The sequence below is a fragment of the Bos mutus genome, chromosome 12, assembly GCF_027580195.1.
Source record: "Bos mutus isolate GX-2022 chromosome 12, NWIPB_WYAK_1.1, whole genome shotgun sequence".
NCBI lineage: Eukaryota > Metazoa > Chordata > Mammalia > Artiodactyla > Bovidae > Bos > Bos mutus.
Window position 1 is genome coordinate 82237320 of NC_091628.1, and position 19531 is coordinate 82256850.

Below are 19531 nucleotides of genomic sequence, written 5' to 3' on the forward strand. Positions count from 1 at the left end.
CAACAGATTTAGTGCTCTAGAATTTCTAGAAAAATGTTTTTCAGTTAAAGTCAAAATGAATTACAGTATAAAGATAGTTCTTGTGTCATCCAGTTTTGGTCCATGGCTTATGCATTTCCAGCAGTAAAAAGATAACTCAAATTCAGAAAAGCAATTCTGGATTGCTCTCTAGCTTCCCTGGTGGCTCAGTGGTAAAGAATCCACCTGCAATGCAGGAGACCCTGGTTCAATCCCTGAGTCGGGAAGATCCCCTGGAAGAGGAAATGGCAACCCACTCCAGTATCCTTTCTGTGAAAATCCTACTAGGGACAGAGGAGCCTGGTGGGCTATGGTCCGTGGGACTGCAAACTTGGACACGACTGAGTGACTGAGCTGCAAAAGCTGTATGATTTTCACTTCTCTGTTTAGTTTTGGCTATCTCCACTGTATAAACAGGCAGTGCTGCACAAAGATAGTTTGAAAGCCAAAATACAGAGTATGGAACATAAAAATGTTTTACTGACTAGGTTCTCAGTGTCTCCCAGAAAACTATTTGTAAGATAAAAGTGCTAGTTGTGGAGGAGACCAGAGAGAAAGGTTTTATGTTGAAAGCTCTGAGAATCAGAATGGGAGGGGCTGATAACAGAAACTTTTTTGGGGTTAGCTTTGACAGCTGAGATGCTGGCTAGGATGAAAAACACATGGGCCAATGGTCCTTTTTAATTATTTTCTGAAGATCTAAATGCATATTTCTCTTGGGACACTCAAAGCTTTGGGGATTAACAGGATTGCAACTGGAATGTTCCCAAGCACTTTTTTAGTTTTTAAAAAAAATTTTTTCAGTCACACCCTGAGGCATGTGGGTCTTAGTTTCCTGACCAGGGATGGAACCTGTGCCCCCTGCACTGGAAGACAGAGTCTCAATCACTGGACTTGGGTCCCCCGAGCATATGTTTAAACATGGGTAAAACTGAACATATGGGTCTGGAATTCCGCAAGCCTCCAGAGATAAGACTGCACATGTAAGGGAAGGTTTCAAAAGCATGACTGAGTTAAGAAGAAACCTTATTAGCAATGAAAAAATGAAGCTGATAATTTATATATAAAATTAAAGTAATACAAGAATAAGATGATGGAAAACAACTAAATCTTTAGAAAACCTCTTATCAGAAAGAAAAAAATCCTCTGGTACCCTTGATGCCCCCAAAGCCAGATGACACACAACAAACCCAACACATTGTTGACAAGTCACTTACCTTTTCCTTCCCAACAGCCAGACCAATGAGGCTGATGCACTCAATAGTTTTTCCTCTGAGAAGTCTGAGTTCCTTTTGAACCGCATTCTCGACAATGTGCTTCAGTGACGGCATGAATAAGTCATAGTAGGGGACAAATTTTTCTTCTGCAGTATCTGCAACTGATGCAATAGACGTCACAACTTGTTCCAAAACTAACTTGGTGCCTTTCTGGATCAACTGGAAGGAAGACAACAGAACATCAGCCCCACAGAGGAGAAGATGGGGCAAGCACTCCCGGCCAGTTCCCGAGGGCTGCACTGAGACTGCACGCTGAGCCCACCCTACAGCAGCCAGAGTGGAGACTAGGTCTCAGCGCAAACTGAAGAGCCCCCGCTGAACTATCTGTGAGGTGTTCTCTCCTGTCAGCACAGCGCTCCTCACTTGTGTCCACTTTATCTCAAAGCACGGCTAATTCTCCAGCATAAATGTGAACTCCCTTAAATTTTTGTATCCAGCAAGCTTAATTTTACTCATTGTTCTTCATTTATTTCCACTACTTAATTTTATATCTTGTGCTGTCCGATTAGGTCGTGGAGAAAGTTCCCTTTATGGCCCATTCCTTTATTTTCTATTTCTCTCCAGAAAAATACCACTGAGGACACCCCTGAGAGGTGCCCTCTTTCTCCACCCTGGTGCAACAGGTGAGATCAGCCTTCCCCCTGCACCAACAATCCAGTGTTCTCTGACCTGCCGAGGAAAATTCTTCCTGGGTACTTGCGGTCAGGCCATGTCAGCACCTGGCAATGTTATTCTGTAATTCCTTGTGGGTTCATAGAAATAATTGAGCCGGCAACTGCTCCGGACCCTCCACCCCCTCATCAACCACAGCCACTCTCGGCAGAGCTCTTTCTACTTGTACCTCGAGTCCCCACACTGCTCTGCAAGGTGAGCTCACTCCTTCCTTTGGCATCTCCCATCTGCTCTGTGGTTAACGTCATGACCAGCCTGTGATCCCACAGGAACGTCTTTCTTCCTTGGCTACCCTGCCTCCGCACAGCTCTTCTCACACACACGACCCTCTTCCCCTATCCCATCTCAGCAGCCCCTTCCTTCAGTCTGCACCTCACACACGGGTCCCCAGCGGGGAGCTGGGTTATATAGAGCCATCCTTCAGCCAAATCTACTCGAATGTCCTATCTGACCCATCTATTTCTGATTTAACTAACTAACCTAACTGACCTGCCCTCAACTCGACTACCTCCCTGTCTTCACGTACTACACTCACCTTCCTGTATCATGCTCTTAGCTTGCTATCGTAGTTCACTGAGTGCCCATCCTCTGCTTCAGACCCCTTCTCTGCCTTCTGGGACCTTGTAATTTCCCGTCTTCCTCTCTGCTCTCCTTTAGACCAGGGCTAGGTGAAGTGCGGTTTACCAACTGTTACCAGTTCATCATGAGCCAAAGTACAGACGCTGAGTGTTTAGAAAAATTTTTATAGCAATCTGACAGTAACTTTATGTTTGCTGAATATTCGAATTAAAAGGCTTTTATTTTGTGCGTCCTTTTTATTTTATAGCAGAAATTTCATTTCATTCTACTTGATAACAAACCAGGTTTCTGTTTTTGCCTGTCTTACCTGCATCCTGTCTTTTTCTGCTGCTGCACTGATTATTATTCACTTGTTTTTAGGTTGCCTCTTTCTTAAGCTGTAAACTATAAACCATCTTCTCTTTGGATGGCCAGGCCTTATTTTAAGAATTCAACATGTTTAATAATACAAAAAGGATATTCTTTTTTCACGTCTTCTCTATGTCTGTCATTCTGGTTAAGAGAGTGGTCAGCACTTTTTGCTTCCTTCTCTTTCACCTTTTTAAAATCAAAGTGGCAGAAACTGCTAACGTTTCCTGAGAAGTCTCTTTCAGAATCACCATTCCCTCCGATTTCCACTATACCAGCCAAACAGACAGCTTAAAAGACAGTGAAACTTACCTCTTGAAGTTTAAGGACCATGATGGAATGCAGATGCTTCACCAAGCTGTCTAAGTATGGAATAAGCAGTGACTTGGGACAGTCCTCTGTGAAGTTGATGAGAGCAGCGGCAGCGTGGGCCTGGACACGCTGATTGCCCTGGTCTTCCATGGTCTGCAGCAGTGCTGCAATCACCTGTGAGACGAAATCACACAGGCTTTTCAATCACCGCCCCTCTTCCTGGAGTTTTTCAGTGTCTGCAGACTCAGTACTTACCTTCTCATGGAACTTCTTCTGGAAACCAGGTGCAAAGTCAGTAGCCATCTGTCCCACAGCATTACAGGCCGCATACCTCACCCTAGGATGCTGGAAGAGGAGCTCGTGTGTTAGTAAAGGGAACAGGGTCCCCTGCGAAACCCTGGCAATATATTAAGGAATCAAATGTTTACTGGTACTTACAGGATCCTGAAGAAAAAGCAGAACAAAATTTACTATCTCGTTGAGAATCCCCTCCATCTGCTGGTGGCATCCTTCCCCAATGGCGGACAAGGCCATGAGCCCCGCGTGCCGGTACTTCCAGTCAGCTGTGGAACAGTTACATGGCGGGGAAGAGCAATTAGACACCACTGATGGGGCCTTCCAGTCGTCAGGAGTATGAGAGTAACAAAGTATGGTTATACATGGCTATTAGGTAGGCAAACAGAAAAAGTCTGTTTCTGGATTACTTGACTGTCACAGTGGTTACGTCACACAAGCATTTCACTCCCAAAGTTGAAAAGACAGCGTGGCAGCAAAGGGCTTGTCAGTATTTATACCAACCGCCTAAAATAGGACACGTCCCCACAGACTGACTATGGGCAGTGAAGATACGGATCTTCTGTGTCACATACTGCTGTTCACTGAACAGAGACTTAATGGTCTCCACAGTCATATTTCTCTAAAAAGAAAAAACGCCAAGGAGAAAAGATGCTGTTTTCGAAAAATTTTTATTTAATAATACGGTAAATAAGCATGGAACCTTATCTGTATTCTAACATTAATAATGGCTATCTGCTTTTTCGTTAAGGGAATATTAACTAAACCAATGTTTATTTTACTGGACTTCATATCCTATTCTATATAATTTCCCTGACTCTCATTTCTAAATATTTGTTTTTACTATATTATCATTCACTTTAAGGTTGCTTTAAATTCCTTGTGGAACAAAAGAAGATACACCTAAATATAAAAACCTGAACAATGGTTCTCAAAGTGGGGTTCAAGAACCCTGCGATTTCCTAAGACTCATTCATGGGGTTCACAAGGTCAAAATCATTCTCCTAATAACATTATTCTTTCACTTTCATTTTGAGAGTACAGAGTATTCTCAGGATTACAGCATATGTGGAATATCAAGAAAATCAACCCAGAAGCACACATAAGAATTCAGTTTTACCTAAGATATTTACAAAAATGCCCAAAATAAAAAAAAGACATTCTCACTATTTTCCTGTTTGTCTTGGAAAAGAGAGTCGTTTTTCATGAAATATGTCATTTCTGTTAACATGTAACAGGTTTAACAAACACACTCTGGGTCATGGTTGTAGAAAACAAACCAATGGTTACCAGGGGGAGGGGGAAGGATAAACTGGGAGATGGGGGATATACACACTACTATACATAAAATAGTTGTAAGGATCTACTCTATAGCACAGGGAACTTACTCTACTCTACTCTACTCTATAATGACCTATATAGGAAAAAGATACATATATATATATATATATATATATAGACAAATAGGTATGTATAACTGATTCATTTTGCTGTACACTTGGAACTAACACAACATTGTAAATTAACTATATTCAATGAAAAAAAAAAAAAAGCTCTCATCATATTATAAAGGGAAGCAAATGTTCATATAAAAAACCCAAAAATCAACAGCACTCTGAGATCCTCACTGTAAAGGGGTCCTGAGATTATAGTTTGAGAACTGCTGGTGTAAGAGCTAACTAAGTTATAAAAGAAAATCCTAAATGAGAGATCAGACTTAATTCTTTCCTTTGGGGAGCCCAAAACTCATGTAAAGATGTATGTTGTAACTAACTTTACTGAAAAAACTGCTAAATTATTTGCTAAACATTAAAACTTTATTATTTATGATAACATTATTATCAGTTCAGTTTAGTCACTCAGTCGTGCCCAACTCTTTGCGACCTCTTGAACCGCAGCACTCCAGGCCTCCCTGTCCATCAGCAACTCCTGCAGTCCACCCAAACCCATGTCCATGGGTGATGCCATCCAACCAGTTCATCCTCTGTCGTCCCCTTCTCCTGCCCTCAATCTTTCCCAGCATTAGGGTCTTTTCAAATGAGTCAGCCCTTCGCATCAGGTGGCCAAAGTACTGGAGTTTCAGCTTCAACATCAGTCCCTCCAATGAACACCCAGGACTGATCTCTTTTAAGATGGACTGGTTGGATCTCCTTGCTGTCCAAGGGACTCTCAAGAGTCTTCTCCAACACCATAGTTCAAAAGCATCAATTCTTTGGTGCTCAGCCTTCTTTATAGTCCAACTCTCACATTCATACACGACCACTGGAAAAGCCATAACCTTGACTAAACGGACCTTTGTTGACAAAGTAATGTCTCTGCTTTTTAATATGCTATCTAGGTTGGTCATAACTTTCCTTCCAAGGAGCAAGTATCTTTTAATTTCATGGCTGCAATCACCATCTGCAGTGATTTTGGAGCCAAAAAAATAAAGTCAGCCACTGTGTCCACTATTTCCCCATCTGTTTCCCATGAAGTGATGGGACCAGATGCCATGATCTTGGTTTTCTGAATGTTGGGCTTTAAGCCAACTTTTTCACTCTCATCAAGAGGCTCTTTAGTTCTTCGTCACTTTCTGCCATAAGGGTGGTGTCATCTGCATATCTGAGATTATTGATATTTCTCCTGGCAATCTTGATTCCAGTTTGTGCTTCTTCCAGCCCAGCATTTCTCATGATGTACTCTGCATGTAAGTTAAATAAGCAGGGTGACAATATACAGCCTTGACGTACTCCTTTTCCTATTTGGAACCAGTCTGTTGTTCCATGTCCAGTTCTAACTGTTGCTTCCTGACCTGCATACAGGTTTCTCAAGAGGCAAGTTAGGTGGTCTGGTATTCCCAACTCTTTCAGAATTTTCCAGTTTATTGTGATCCACACAGTCAAAGGCTTTGGCATAGTCAATAAAGCAGAAATAGATACACACTTTAAATGTATTTCAGTTATCATTATACTATTAAGCCAGAATTTCTCAACTGAGGAATAAGAATCTTAAGAAACCAATATCGGATACAGATTAATCTAGACTTTTACTGTGGTGGTCATTTTGCAATGTATACAAATACTGAATCATTATGCTATACATCTGAAACCGATATATTGTTATGACAATAACTCAAACAAAACTAAATAGTAAAGAAAAATACTTTAATGCAACCAATATTGAAATAGATAAATGTCTGTATTTGGTTTGGACATTTAAAAGTTATGTCTCATATATTCTCAATGGGCAGAGTTCCTGGAAGTATATTCAGCAAATGTGATGGGATAGTACTGGGATGTGAAAATGGTCTTCCTGCTTTGAATTTTAAGATTAAAAAAAAATTGCTGTTTATCAATGCTAGAAAAAATACAAGGGCTTCCCTGGTGGCTCAGTGGCTCCGTCTGCCAAGGGGGAGACATGGGTTCGATCCCTGATCCGGGAAGATACCACACGTTGCAAAGCAACTAAGCCTGTGCCACAACTATTTAGCTTGTGCCCTGGAGCCTGGGAGCCACAACTATTGAGCCCAAGCATCCTAGAGTCCGTGCTCCACAACTAGAGAGCAGACCCGCTCTCTGAAAGCAGACAAAGGCCCACACGGCAGTGAAGACCCAGCACAGCCAAAAAGAAAATAAACCAAAAAAAATAAAATAAAATAAATTACAGTGGGGTAGATGTTAAGTTGATGCTTTTGAACTGTGGTGTTGGAGAAGACTCTTGAGAGTCCCTTGGACTGCAAGGAGATCCAACCAGTCCATCCTAAAGGAACTCAGTCCTGGGTGTTCATTGGAAGGACTGATGTTGAAGCTGAAACTCCAATACTTTGGCCACCTGATGCGAAGAGCTGACTCATTGGAGAAGACCCTGATGTTGGGAAAGATGGAGGGCTGGAGGAGAAGGGGACAACAGAGGATGAGATGGTTGGATGGCATTACCAACTCAATGGACATGACTTTGGGTGAATTCCCGGAGTTGGTGATGGACAGGGAGGCCTGGCATGCTGCAGTTCATGGGGTTGCAAAGAGCTGGAAACAACTGAGACACTGAACTGAACTGACTGAGATGTTAAGTTACTAGAGAAAAAGTATTGTTTGTCATTTTTAACACTCTTTTCACGTGCAGTGAAGTGTTAGTTGCTCAGTCATGCCCGACTCTTGGTGACCCCATGGACTGCAGCCTACCAGTCTCCTCTGTCCATGGGATTTTCCAGGCAAGAATACTGGAGTGGGTTGCCATTTCCTTCTCACATGTAGTATTAACACTAAATACACTTTTGGACCCTAATTCCACGGGAAGAGCCTATTTTTTTCCACGAACAAGGAAATCAAAGGTCCAGACTTGCTCCAAGCCACACATTTAACAACAGCAAATCCGTACCCAAAGTTCACTGCCTTACTGTGAACACATGCGAGTTCACTGTAATACATGCAAAGCCTTCTGCAGCCAGCTAATATTGTAGCAGAAACTTACAATCAAATTCTTTAACTGCAAATGAGCAGGTCCACAATATATTTGAAGACTGGCACTAAGCAGTGTGAAACACTGACAACTGGGTGACGTTGTGCAAACTTTCACATCTCTGGCCTTTACGTTCTTCATCTTAAAAATGGAAAAGCTAGACTCTCTCTACTAGCTCTTATAGGTTGACCAGCCTGTGATGCTGTCTCTGTTTGGGGAAAAATCCTTCAAAATTTAGGGGTAATAAAAGGGGAACCTATTGTCCAAGACCCAGATGTAAAATCACCATCATCCTAAAGAAACAATGGTTTTGGACAATGCCCTTTTAGAATACATAAGAGCTTTATAGCATAAGGAGGACCTACATAATAAAAAACATAAGGGCTGGTATGAAGCTGTTATTAAGACCCAGAATCAAAGGCTGGACCCTCAAGTCCGTCTCCTGCAATGTACGCTACAAACATACACGCTAATACAGGTAAGCCAGGACTTCTGTAAGAATGTATGCAGTGGCATTATTTATTACGAACAAAACTGTTCGGTTTAATGGGGAACTGTGCAGCGCTGTGTCGCTGTTTAGCGAATGGGAGGTTATCATGAGGTGACAGGATGCGCTGTGGGGCAGAAGCTCCCAGAAGCATGGGGTCTGGGTGCTTTACTCACGTTAAACACAGCTGCCTTTGTGCGTAATGAGGACAGAGACTCAAGTCTCAGAGAACCGTTAACAGTGAACACCTCTGAATCTCAGTTAAGGGCCTTTCAGTTTATACAATTCAGATTTGAACTTTTTAAAATATGTCAAGCACAATCACTTTGTAATATAAAACACAAAAATGACAATTTTTCTTATTGAAAAAAATTACATGGTTCAAGGCTAGTGACCAAGTATTTGTTAAATTATAAAAACAAATACTGACATGGCTTCCCCTCTGATTTGTACAAGGCATTTTATTTTTTTTAAATAAGATATCAGATGAAGGAAAATTAAACCAAATACACTAATATTTCATAAACACTGCAAATACTGGTACGTTAAATTTGAACTTAGGTATTTCTGACTAGGGAGTAAAACAATTTTTCCTAGAATTAAAAACTTTTTCCTATATACTGAAGCTAATAATTCTGAGGAGGGAGAATAGAGCAACAGCTGCAGTATCGAGGAAAAAACATTCTTTACCGTTAAGACTGAGTGCTTCTAAAGATGACTAAGTAGTATTTTATCAATATGAGAAGTAGGTTAAACAGAAAATATAAAAAGGCAAAGACTGACTTTCAGACACAGTCTAAGCCAAGCTCCACTATTCCAGCATTTCAAAGAGGTAATAGCTTACGGTTCTGAAGCATCTGCATAATGTGTTCTTTGATCATTGGCAGGACGAGCTTTCCACCGAGTCCACAAGCCATTCGGTCTAGAGCACTCTCACCAGCAACCGCATTGCTACACAGAGAACAATATAATTGACATACAGAAACACGTAAAAACAGGACACTGCATGGACGTGTTTTTAAACCGACACTGAAGAAGAATAGCTCGAGTAGTATTTTCTAATATATGTACTGAAGTTTTGGGTTAAAACCCCTAGAATTTAAAAAGTGGTGGGGGGGGGGGTGGATAAAATTTTTATCATGCCTCATCAATAGTTTAAAAGTCTTATGTCTGAATCTGATCTTTCACGACTTCCCTCTGTCCCCACTCACTGGTTAAAACTTAGCTTCTGACACTCTGAAGACTCAGAGGGATCAGCAGTGTTTAGGAGAGCCTCTGAATCACATTTCCTGGAAATATAGTCTTCAAACTTATCAGAACACAGAAAACAGAAAAGGGTGCTGAGCCTGTATGTGATTTTCTCTAAACTGGGAGCTTATTCATCTTTTAAAGGGGTGCAATCTGCCCTATAAAATATTATGTGTAAGTGAAACTCAATTACAGTTTTTTCACTGAAAATCGAAGGAATTTGGGCATTAATGCCTTTGCACATTTATTGTTTTAGAACCTCAAGATTAGCAGTTGCCACGTACATGACCTCTAACTGCTCTGTGAAGGTAAGACCAGAAAGACAACACCATGACCTTGAAAACAGGCTCTTAAGACTTAGCCTGACCTTGAAAATGTATTTATGTCCTGCTTACTCAGAGATAAAATCTTATTTATCTAGTTCAGAAAAAAATAGCTTCTTAACATCACATACACCTTAGTGCCTTTTACAGGGCAAATTAAAAGCCAGGAAGCAACACATCACAGTAACTGAACCAGGACAAGGAAACTCGATCAGAGCCCCGTCTCCTCTTCAGCCCTATTTAGGTGTTTCCAGTCAAGGATTATTTTCATATACTTCTATAGGGTATTCAGGCCAAAAGTCAGTTATTTTTAATGACAGGATCAAGCTTCAAAAATACACCATATATTTTCGAAGTCGAACGTCTTTAATTATATCTGTAAAAGTAGCTTACACTGACTACCAATCTTTCAGGGAAATAGTTTCAGTTCTTTTTAAGAAAAGGAGGTTAGGCAGTCTGATGTCCTGGGAAGAGTAAGAGAACTGGTTTTAAGTCCAGTCTACTAACTGGCCATAAACCCTGGACAAGTCACTCAATCTTTCCTCTCCATTTCTGCACTTAAAATAGGACACTAAACCCTCAGGCCCACTGAAAAGTCAATTAAAACGGTAGCTCTGAGGCGCTATGTTTCATACATGTTTAAGGGGCCATTTTCACTATTTCACAGTGAATATACATTTTGGGGACTTCTCCATAGGAATCTGTATTCATGGGTGCCTACTAAGTCAAAACAAGTGAAATAGTAAGTTCAGTGTTACTGTCATCCAGTGTATAAATCTCACCATCATTGCCCCTTTTCTATTCTACATTTAACTTGCATTATATGAGGAAAACACAAGGAATCTGCTGAAACAACTATTATAACTTAAGGTCTACACATACACAAAGGTATTTACCACAATAGAGCTCCTTCATATGTATTTTTGAAAGTACTCTTAAAAAATTCTTGACATGACGAACAGTTTAGAGTAAGACAGGGTAGAAAAGATAGCTACCTTCACTAGAAATAAATATCTACAAAATTTGATATAGGAAAACACACAATGGAGAAAGCCAAAATGTCCCACGTTTCAAATTTAAAAGCTTAACCTCAGGTTTGTAGACCACCACGTGGGGCAGAGACAGACCCTGTAACCCTAAGCTCTCACCGCCAGCTGGCCTCGCTCTGTCCCACCAGGGAAGCTCCGTACAGTGTTCGGGGTATGTGATTACCTATCAAAGTCATCATCTTCCAGTTCATCTGCATTTGCCCAGTCCTCATCCTCTTCAAGGTCAACCATCATGGCTAACATCTGCGGAACTAAAGAAAAGAACTACTTCATACCCAAAGACCATGACGCTATGATTTTGTCAATGTCACCCACAAGAATTCTAAGAGGTAAAACACAAAGGACATACTAAAACAAAAAACTTATTTGCCTGTGCTCCCCACATGTGGCTTGTTCTCTTTTCACCTTTCTCATCTCCCTGGCTTTATGTTTTGTTCTTTTTTAAGAAGTAAACATTAAGGCGAAAAATCAAAATTTCCAAGTCCTGTTACGTTTTCTTCCTCCCTCATCAGAAGTAAGACCATAATAAAATCAGTGTTTCTCATTATCAAACTTTTTTTCTTTTTTACACTTGAACTACAGTTTTCTCTGTGTATAACATATAGCAGTATTCAAAGGTTTTATTTTCTATATAATAAATGGTACATATACCCTTCGGCAACTTGCTTTTTTCTCAAGACACATGGATTTCACTTGAATTACTTCACAGCATTCCATTACATAAACACATCAACCTTTCGGTGGACATGGCAAAATGTGCTTTGATGAGATACACCTATCTCCTTGACAAGAGCACGTTCAGGGCATTGGGAAAAGGAAGAGAACATATATTAAACCCGGTCTGTACAACCAGGCTATACAACCCTGGACAAATCAATCTTTCCTCTGTTTCTGTGCTTGAAACTGTTACAAGTATCTTTATTACTAGAACCCACTCAAATGCTCTCCATAGTGGCACCATAAACTTAATTCCTATGGGAAGCTCAAAAGGAGGCCGATCTTATGTCACAGGTGTGACGTCTCCTGTGAGTCCTCTCTGCCCCACACCCTTCATCAACCACCACCTGACAATGTCAAACTCTGACAACTGGTGTTCCACAATTACACTCGTGTTTATTGAGACTGAGCAGTGTTCAACAGCTATAACTTTTGTGAATTTCCTGTTTCCAACCACTGTTTTCCGCACAGCAAAACTCTGTTGATGTGTGCACTCAACTACTTTCTTCCAGTCTGGCTTATCTTTTGATCTCATTTATGGTGTATTTGGTTGGTCAAACAACTGTTTTAGTACAAATTTAGCAATGTTTTGCACTTATGATTTTGACTCTGTCTTTAAAAAAAATATCACTTTCTACTATTAAGCTTTATATGTAAAATGTATCTGTATTATTTCATGTCTAATCAACTGAAAATTGAGGTTCGAATATGTTTTTCCCATAGAAACAACCAGTCGTGCAAACTATCTTTGATGAATTATCAAAGTTCAATTTGTTTCCACGTGAGCAGATCTGCTGCTGGGCCACCTTGTCCCATCTGATTCATCTGTCTATAGCTGCACCATCAACAAACTAAATCTTCACAGCTGATAGGCAAGACCTGCACTTCAGTCATCAAAATTGTCTTGGCTACTCCAGGCCCTACATTAGACTCTATCTTATCATGACCAATTCTATTATAATTTTGGGCTGAAATTATACTGAATTTCTAGGTTAATTTAAAGGGTATTGACATTGGGTTCTCTTATTAGTCTTTCAATGTGTTACCCAATTTTCCCCAGAGGTCTTACACATCTTTTGGTTTACTTCCAAGTATGACAAACCACGCTTGCTACGCTGAGGTTTCAGGGTGCTGGAGCATAGCCATCATGTCGGGCCTATGCAGTTAAGAATGTATTGGTGCATTTTCACAGATTCACCTGAGTTTGAAAGGACGTTCAGTCTTCCAATAAATCTGTGGCCTTGCACAACTCTCAGCAAACCTATCCGACAATTTTTCCACCTTAAAACAAACTATTAAGACTTTTGACTTACTTGTCTGTGCAACAATATTGGTATGTTTTCTTAACATAGCAGCTGCAGTCTCAGAGAGGGTCACAATTACTTCCAGGGCAAGCTGGCGCTGCATGTTATTGAGGCCAGTGTCTCCACACAACTACAAAGAAGATATATTTGTACACATTTAGTTGATTCATTGAAAACAAGAAACAGAACATTCACTGCACTATTTAATTTACCTTTAGACTCAGCTGTAAAGTGGCTTCCAAATGAGGACGTAAATACTTTGGAACCGTGTCTGCAATCTCAACAAGGGATTTTAGGACTGAATCATCATTCTGGTAGCAGGAGTCGTTTACAGCCTAGAAAAGATGAAATAGATTTAAAAAAAAAAAAAAAAGTCTGTGTTCAACAGTCACTTTATGATGCCTCATTAGCCAGAGTATCAAGAGGAAAGGACAACAGAGAAACGCTCGTGTGCTATTTTTCACTAAATAACTTTGCAATCAACCTTATGCAGATGTTCTACCTACAACTACGTACATATTTTACTCTAGTCTAATGTTAACTACAAACGTATAATATAAAGGTTTAAACCTAAGTCAAAATTAAAACCAGTCAATCTCCAATAACCACAACGACAAAACTTAAGACCAGCAAGGAAGTGTTTTCACAACCAGAAGGAATCTCCTTTTCTCTGTCCTTCCAAAATTCATACAGATAGTAAATACTAGATCCCATGATATATTTAAAGTGTCCAATTATACTGTATTTCTCTTTAATGACAAGTTCAGTCACTGTGGAATTTTAATGTAGCATTCTGTATCTACCTTTGCTTATATCACAGCCATAACTCCTAGAAGTTCTGGCTAACATTTTAACTTACTCTAAATTGAGACAAGAAAAATACAAAATTAAATAGTAAGTCAAGATGTGTCAGTAATATAAAACATTCGTTTCATCAGCTAATGTTTTGTCATTGACTAAATTATCTTTTCAGCTTAGTATCATGGGAAAAAAGTTTCTAAGTCCTGGCAGCAATTCCATCACATATGAACTTTTTAGTTTCAGATTCCCTGCTGCTGCTGCTAAGTCACTTCAGTCGTGTCCGACTCTGTGTGACCCCATAGACGGCAGCCCACCAGGCTCCGCTGTCCCTGGGATTCTCCAGGCAAGAACACTGGAGTGGGTTGCCATTTCCTTCTCCAATGCATGAAAGTGAAGAGTGAAAGTGAAGTCACTCAGTCGTGTCTGACTCTTAGTGACCCCATGGACTGCAGCCTACCAGGCTCCGCCATCCCTGGGATTCTCCAGGCAAGAATACTGGAGTGGGTTGCCATTTCAGTTTCCCTAAACCCCCTCTAATCTGGCCCTCAATAGGGCACTATCTCTCTCAGGGGTGTTTCTTTGTCTGTCACAAGATTGAGGACATGGAAAGGCTGGGGTACTAGATGTCCCACACCCGTGACACTAACGCTTATGAGGAATTCATTTGACCGTATTATGCATCTTTACATGATTATGTCAAACATATATATAAAAAAACTCATTTATAATGGTCTCAACCTAGACCCTAACTCACAAATTCTTTTTTGCCTGTTTTAATGTACTATGATATATTTCTCCCCTAAAATGCAGATACTGTACAAATAAAGAAGGAACCCGTATTTTGTTTCATCTGGAACCGTACCTTTTCTGGAAATCACCAGTTCAAAACACCAAGAGTAACACAAATCATGGTGTTCAAATTGCCAATAATATCTATCAGTCCACATTTTTAGCTATTGCATTCGTATAGACCGTGTAGAAATCACCTAGTCTCCTATGTCTGTGTTGGGTCAGGCCCTAGCATTTATATGTGGAAAAGCATATCATTTTACTAGACATTACTTTCTCTTTTTCCTTTGTATCCACTTACAACCATACATTGATATTTTAAAAACTTATATGCGTACATAAGCTGTATGCACACAAATTCATTTCATTTTAAGAGAGAATATGGAAAATTATAAAATACTTGTTATAAAAGGAGGTTTGAAGTCTGACAAGGTTGAGACCAATTACTCTAACTTCCCCAAGTTCATTTTACTTTCTCATTGGGGCAGATGTCCTTAAAATAATAATTTATCCTTGGCTTCCAGTAATGTTTAACTGTAAAATTACTTTGTGATATAAACTGTCACAAGCCCTGTATTTAACAGTAAAGACTATGGTCCAATCTGGGTTTCCTCAACACTGTGACCTTGGGCAAGTTTCTTATCCCCTCCTTAGCTTTTCCTTCTGTAAAATGAGCATTTCATAGGTTATTTGGTTGTTCTAATAGAAATAACCTACTGTGATTATATACTCAATAATCAGCATATGTTGCTTATTATCATTTGCCTTAAAGAAAAAATTTGAAACGAAGAGACCCAAGGTATATCAAAGGCAAAAAATATTAAGAAACGTGCATGTTTTGTTCACTGCTGTATCCTTAGTTGGCACACAGCAGGCAATAAATATTTAATGAATAAATGAATGCAATACAGAACTCTGTTGAGAATTTAAGCAACAGAAAACTAGTTAAGGATATAATTATCACCTATTTTCTTACCTGTAAGAAACCAGGTAACAAGTCTGCAAAATGCTTGAACAGAGCAACATTATGCTCGTTGGCAAGTATAAACGCAGCGGTAGCTCTAGCAGATAATGTTCGGATCTGAAATGAAGACAGGACAAATGCCAAACATGAGACATTTTTGAAAGACGTGCAAATTCAAGTTTCCTTCCACAAGATGAAATTGTCTTTATCAGTAACACTAGTATTTATATTTTCAAGTATAAGAGCCAAGACAATCTCCAAACACACAGATTCTTTCACAAGTTAGATGCTGTATTAAATTATGTGTTAATATTAATGGAATGGAAATTACTCACCGATGGATGTTCCTGATCTTGCATGCACTGAACTAACATCCGTTTGATGACGTCTAAATAGTGTTGCTGCTGATTCCCAAAAATTCCTGGGAAGTTCCTGAAAATACGATAGAAAACATCCTCTGAAAACTATGTTATATCTTAGTAAGTTGTCAGCTAGAACATCCAATTCTATGTTTATTTACATGACTCAATAGTTTACATTAATCCCTAAGGCTGAACATCACCTACCCGATCTCCAAGCAATTCTACTCTGGGCTTGGGTGAACAGAAACAATGCAGCAGAGGAGATCAGACTGGGAGAAGAGGGGAGTCAGGAGCATACCTGCCCAGGTCTCTGCTTTACCCTTACTGCCCTGTCTCAGCAGGAAGCTGATCCGGAGTGCAGGACGGGACAAGAGCAAGCACTGGGGTTCAGGGGTAACTATACTAACCATGCTCACAAGCTGCTTCCAGCCCTGGTATCCAGGCAGTCCACATTCTGCTCTATTTTAAATCTGGTAAATAATTACACTGAATACCTTTACTTAATTCTCCAGTTTGGACCTTTGATAGAAACAAGATACATTTGACAACGAAAGTAGAAAATGGTGTCATATCTACCCTTCTTTAGAGGTTCAAGGTAGATCTCATTAAAAAAAAAAAAAGAGAGATCTTGCTAAGTTACAAATTCAATTATATATTATTATTTTAAATGCAGAACTGTACACTAGGCCACACTTTTTAAATGCAGACAATCATTTAATTCTAAACTTAGATCATTTGCTTATAAATGAGATAATTAAAATACATTTTTATAAAGCTTGGTCACAGACCAAGACAGTGGGGGTTCACAATTTTCTTTCTTTTCTTTCAGATGCTAATATTAGAATGGCTTTCTAAAAGTTACAGTTGGTACTGTTAATCTCTTGAAGAACAAACTGTCCCAGAAATTTTTTCAGAATCATAAAGGACAAAGGAAAGGAATAAAAACTGCAGAGACTCCTCATATAACAAAAAGATTAATAATAATATCAAATGAAAAGCTTTGTTCTTTCCAATTTTGCTTCCAACAAAAGTACAAAGGTTATCTAGAGGCATTCTTTAAGGCTAAAACGTTAAACTAGAGTAAAACAATCAATTAAAATGCACTTCGGGCACTTATAACATTAAATTTTCCAAGCTTATCAGCCCAATGTATATACCAGAAAATATGAAGGGCAGCTTCCCGCAGTCCCATGTTTTGAGAGCTGACGGAGTCAAAAAGGAACTTCAAACCTTCAGGCCACTGGTTGTTGCCATCCTCATCTAAAAGTAAAGAAATCCAGGCATAAGGTGTGTAAATTAAACTTCAAAATATTGACGGTGAATTCATTTCAGAAGCCTCATTCAAAATATGTGGCTATAGAAAGTGTCACTTGCTCTGTTTTTACAAAAATTTTAATGAAACCAAGTCCTTCAATCATAAAATGGCATTATAATCTAGTAAAAAACAATTGTGTAAATCTGGGTTACAGAAGCACAGGTATTAGTGGTGGTTATTTCTCAGGAGGGGGATTTGGAGAAAAGAAAGCACACTTTGACTATGTGACTAGTTGAATCCTTCACACATATTATTGCTATTAAAGAGGCTAAAAAGTAGGCAAAGTAAGTATCTGATAACAAGTCTTGAAACCAAAATACTTATTGCTTACAAACTGCAGAATGGGAATCCCAGAGCACTGTTCACGCTTTGCAGTTTTAAGTGCTACAGGATGTTATCAATGTGTTGACATTTTAAACAGATTTCAAAACACAGATTTTTGTGATACCTTGCGATAAAAATGAACCACAAAAATCTACTGAACCAGTTAAGACTTGTTGGTTTTACTGTCACAAAGAACTTAGGAGTTACAGAGAATATAGACATGTTATGCATTTTTTCTTTTTTAAAAATCGCCCCCATATGCTGAACTTCTCTGAAAGGAGAAGTGGGATAACAGAAAAATTTATGGAGAGAGCACTTTTTCCATTATTAAGTGATTTTGAGTTAGGAGTGATGTAACCTATAAAAATTTCATCTGCAAGAAATTTGAAAATAGAACTTCCCAAGTTACTTAAAAATTCAAGTTTCTGTGGGTTTAGAACTTACTTAAAAACTTAACACATTTCCTATTAATTTTCAAGAACTGGCTGTATCAGTAAGTTGAACATACGCATTACTAGTGGCGGCGGTTTAGCTGCTTAGGCGTCTGACTCCTTTGTGACCCTATGTACTGCAGCCCGCCAGGCTGCTATGCCCACGGAATTTCCCAAGTAAGAATACTGGACTGGGTTACCATTTCCTTCTCTAGGGGATCTTTCTGATCTGACCCAGGGATCAAATCTGCATCTCCTGCATTGCAGGCGGATTCTTTACCACTGAGCCGCCAGGAAAGGAGATTTAAAAAGTCATGTCATAATTCACTAAGCACAACTAAAAATATTTTCCAAGTTAGCCTTATCTTAGTGAATTATTCTTTTCAACCTTTAAAAAATACCACCTAAGTGAACAGAGTTTATGATGATTCTGTCAAAAAAAAAAAAAGTAACAGCATATCCAATTATACTACTACTGTTTTAAGTGTGACCAAAAAAAGATCTGGCTGCTGATAAAATGCATTTTCAAATGTTTTAACTTAATTTCTAAAAATATTTTGTGGTACTGAATAACAAACTATAGTAGTATAGTAAGCACACGTGCTTAATTTATAAACACAAATATAACAGCACAAAATCTCCTGGAGTCCATGATTTCTACTTCTATTGCCAGGTTTGTAAGTTAGACTATACTTTCAAAACTACAGATTATGGGGAAGATAAAACTGACAATTGTAAAGTAAACTAGAAAATTATTTCTCTACAGAGAAATGGTTTTGAAGATTAAGAGGTAAGAATTATATCTGCATTTCACAACATCTGTAATGTTTGGTTTTAAACGCAAAATCCACAATCACTTTCATTTTGAACAGAATAAATGATACTCAAGTACTTGTGATTCGTCCTCTAAGATTCCACTGAAACAAAAAAAGAAATATGTACTCACTTTCTTCCGTAACATAATGATAACTGTATTTGCATACACACCTATTAAATTCCTGGCCAGTTCAGCAGCAATATCACAAATTTTTTTCCTCATGCTAGACTGTGTTTCCATTTGAATAATCATCAGTAGCTCACTCTTGATGGCAGTCTGAACATCAGTGGGAAGAGTTGGATAGACTTCATCAAATGCAGAGGACAAAAGACGTCTTAGGAGAACGGCAGCCATTTGTCTAGCCTATAAATAGATAACATTGTTAATGACCTGGTGTCTTACTGGAGAAAAAATTTCCAACAAACTACATTCACTCTGCCATTGATATATTTCACTATTCTATTTTTACAGTTCATTTCAAAAGCATTTTGTTTAAAAAAAGGTAAAATACATAAAAAATATAAAAATCTTTCTAATCACATTAGTCTTTTGTACAGAAAATGCCATACAAAGGCTATTTGTTTATAGCTGAGGAAAAGCCCTGAGCGTATTACACCTTGAATCCTGGTAATGATGAACCTGTCTTTAATTTGTATTTTTAAT

The 19531-nt window shown here is 39.0% G+C and overlaps 1 protein-coding gene across 1 annotated transcript in view; it reads right to left on the reverse strand.

The window, feature by feature from the left end:
* IPO5 (importin 5) overlaps positions 1-19531 on the reverse strand; it is a 40471-nt gene that overhangs the window by 12425 nt on the left and 8515 nt on the right. Inside the window, exons 3-14 of the mRNA XM_070380805.1 lie at positions 19039-19231; positions 17139-17241; positions 15955-16051; positions 15632-15736; positions 13278-13400; positions 13075-13195; positions 11208-11295; positions 9269-9375; positions 3645-3769; positions 3462-3551; positions 3207-3380; positions 1236-1454 (exon numbers count right to left, since the gene is read on the reverse strand). Of these exons, the coding sequence (XP_070236906.1) occupies positions 1236-1454; positions 3207-3380; positions 3462-3551; positions 3645-3769; positions 9269-9375; positions 11208-11295; positions 13075-13195; positions 13278-13400; positions 15632-15736; positions 15955-16051; positions 17139-17241; positions 19039-19231 (1545 nt within the window). The remainder of the gene's footprint in view (positions 1-1235; positions 1455-3206; positions 3381-3461; positions 3552-3644; positions 3770-9268; positions 9376-11207; positions 11296-13074; positions 13196-13277; positions 13401-15631; positions 15737-15954; positions 16052-17138; positions 17242-19038; positions 19232-19531) is intronic.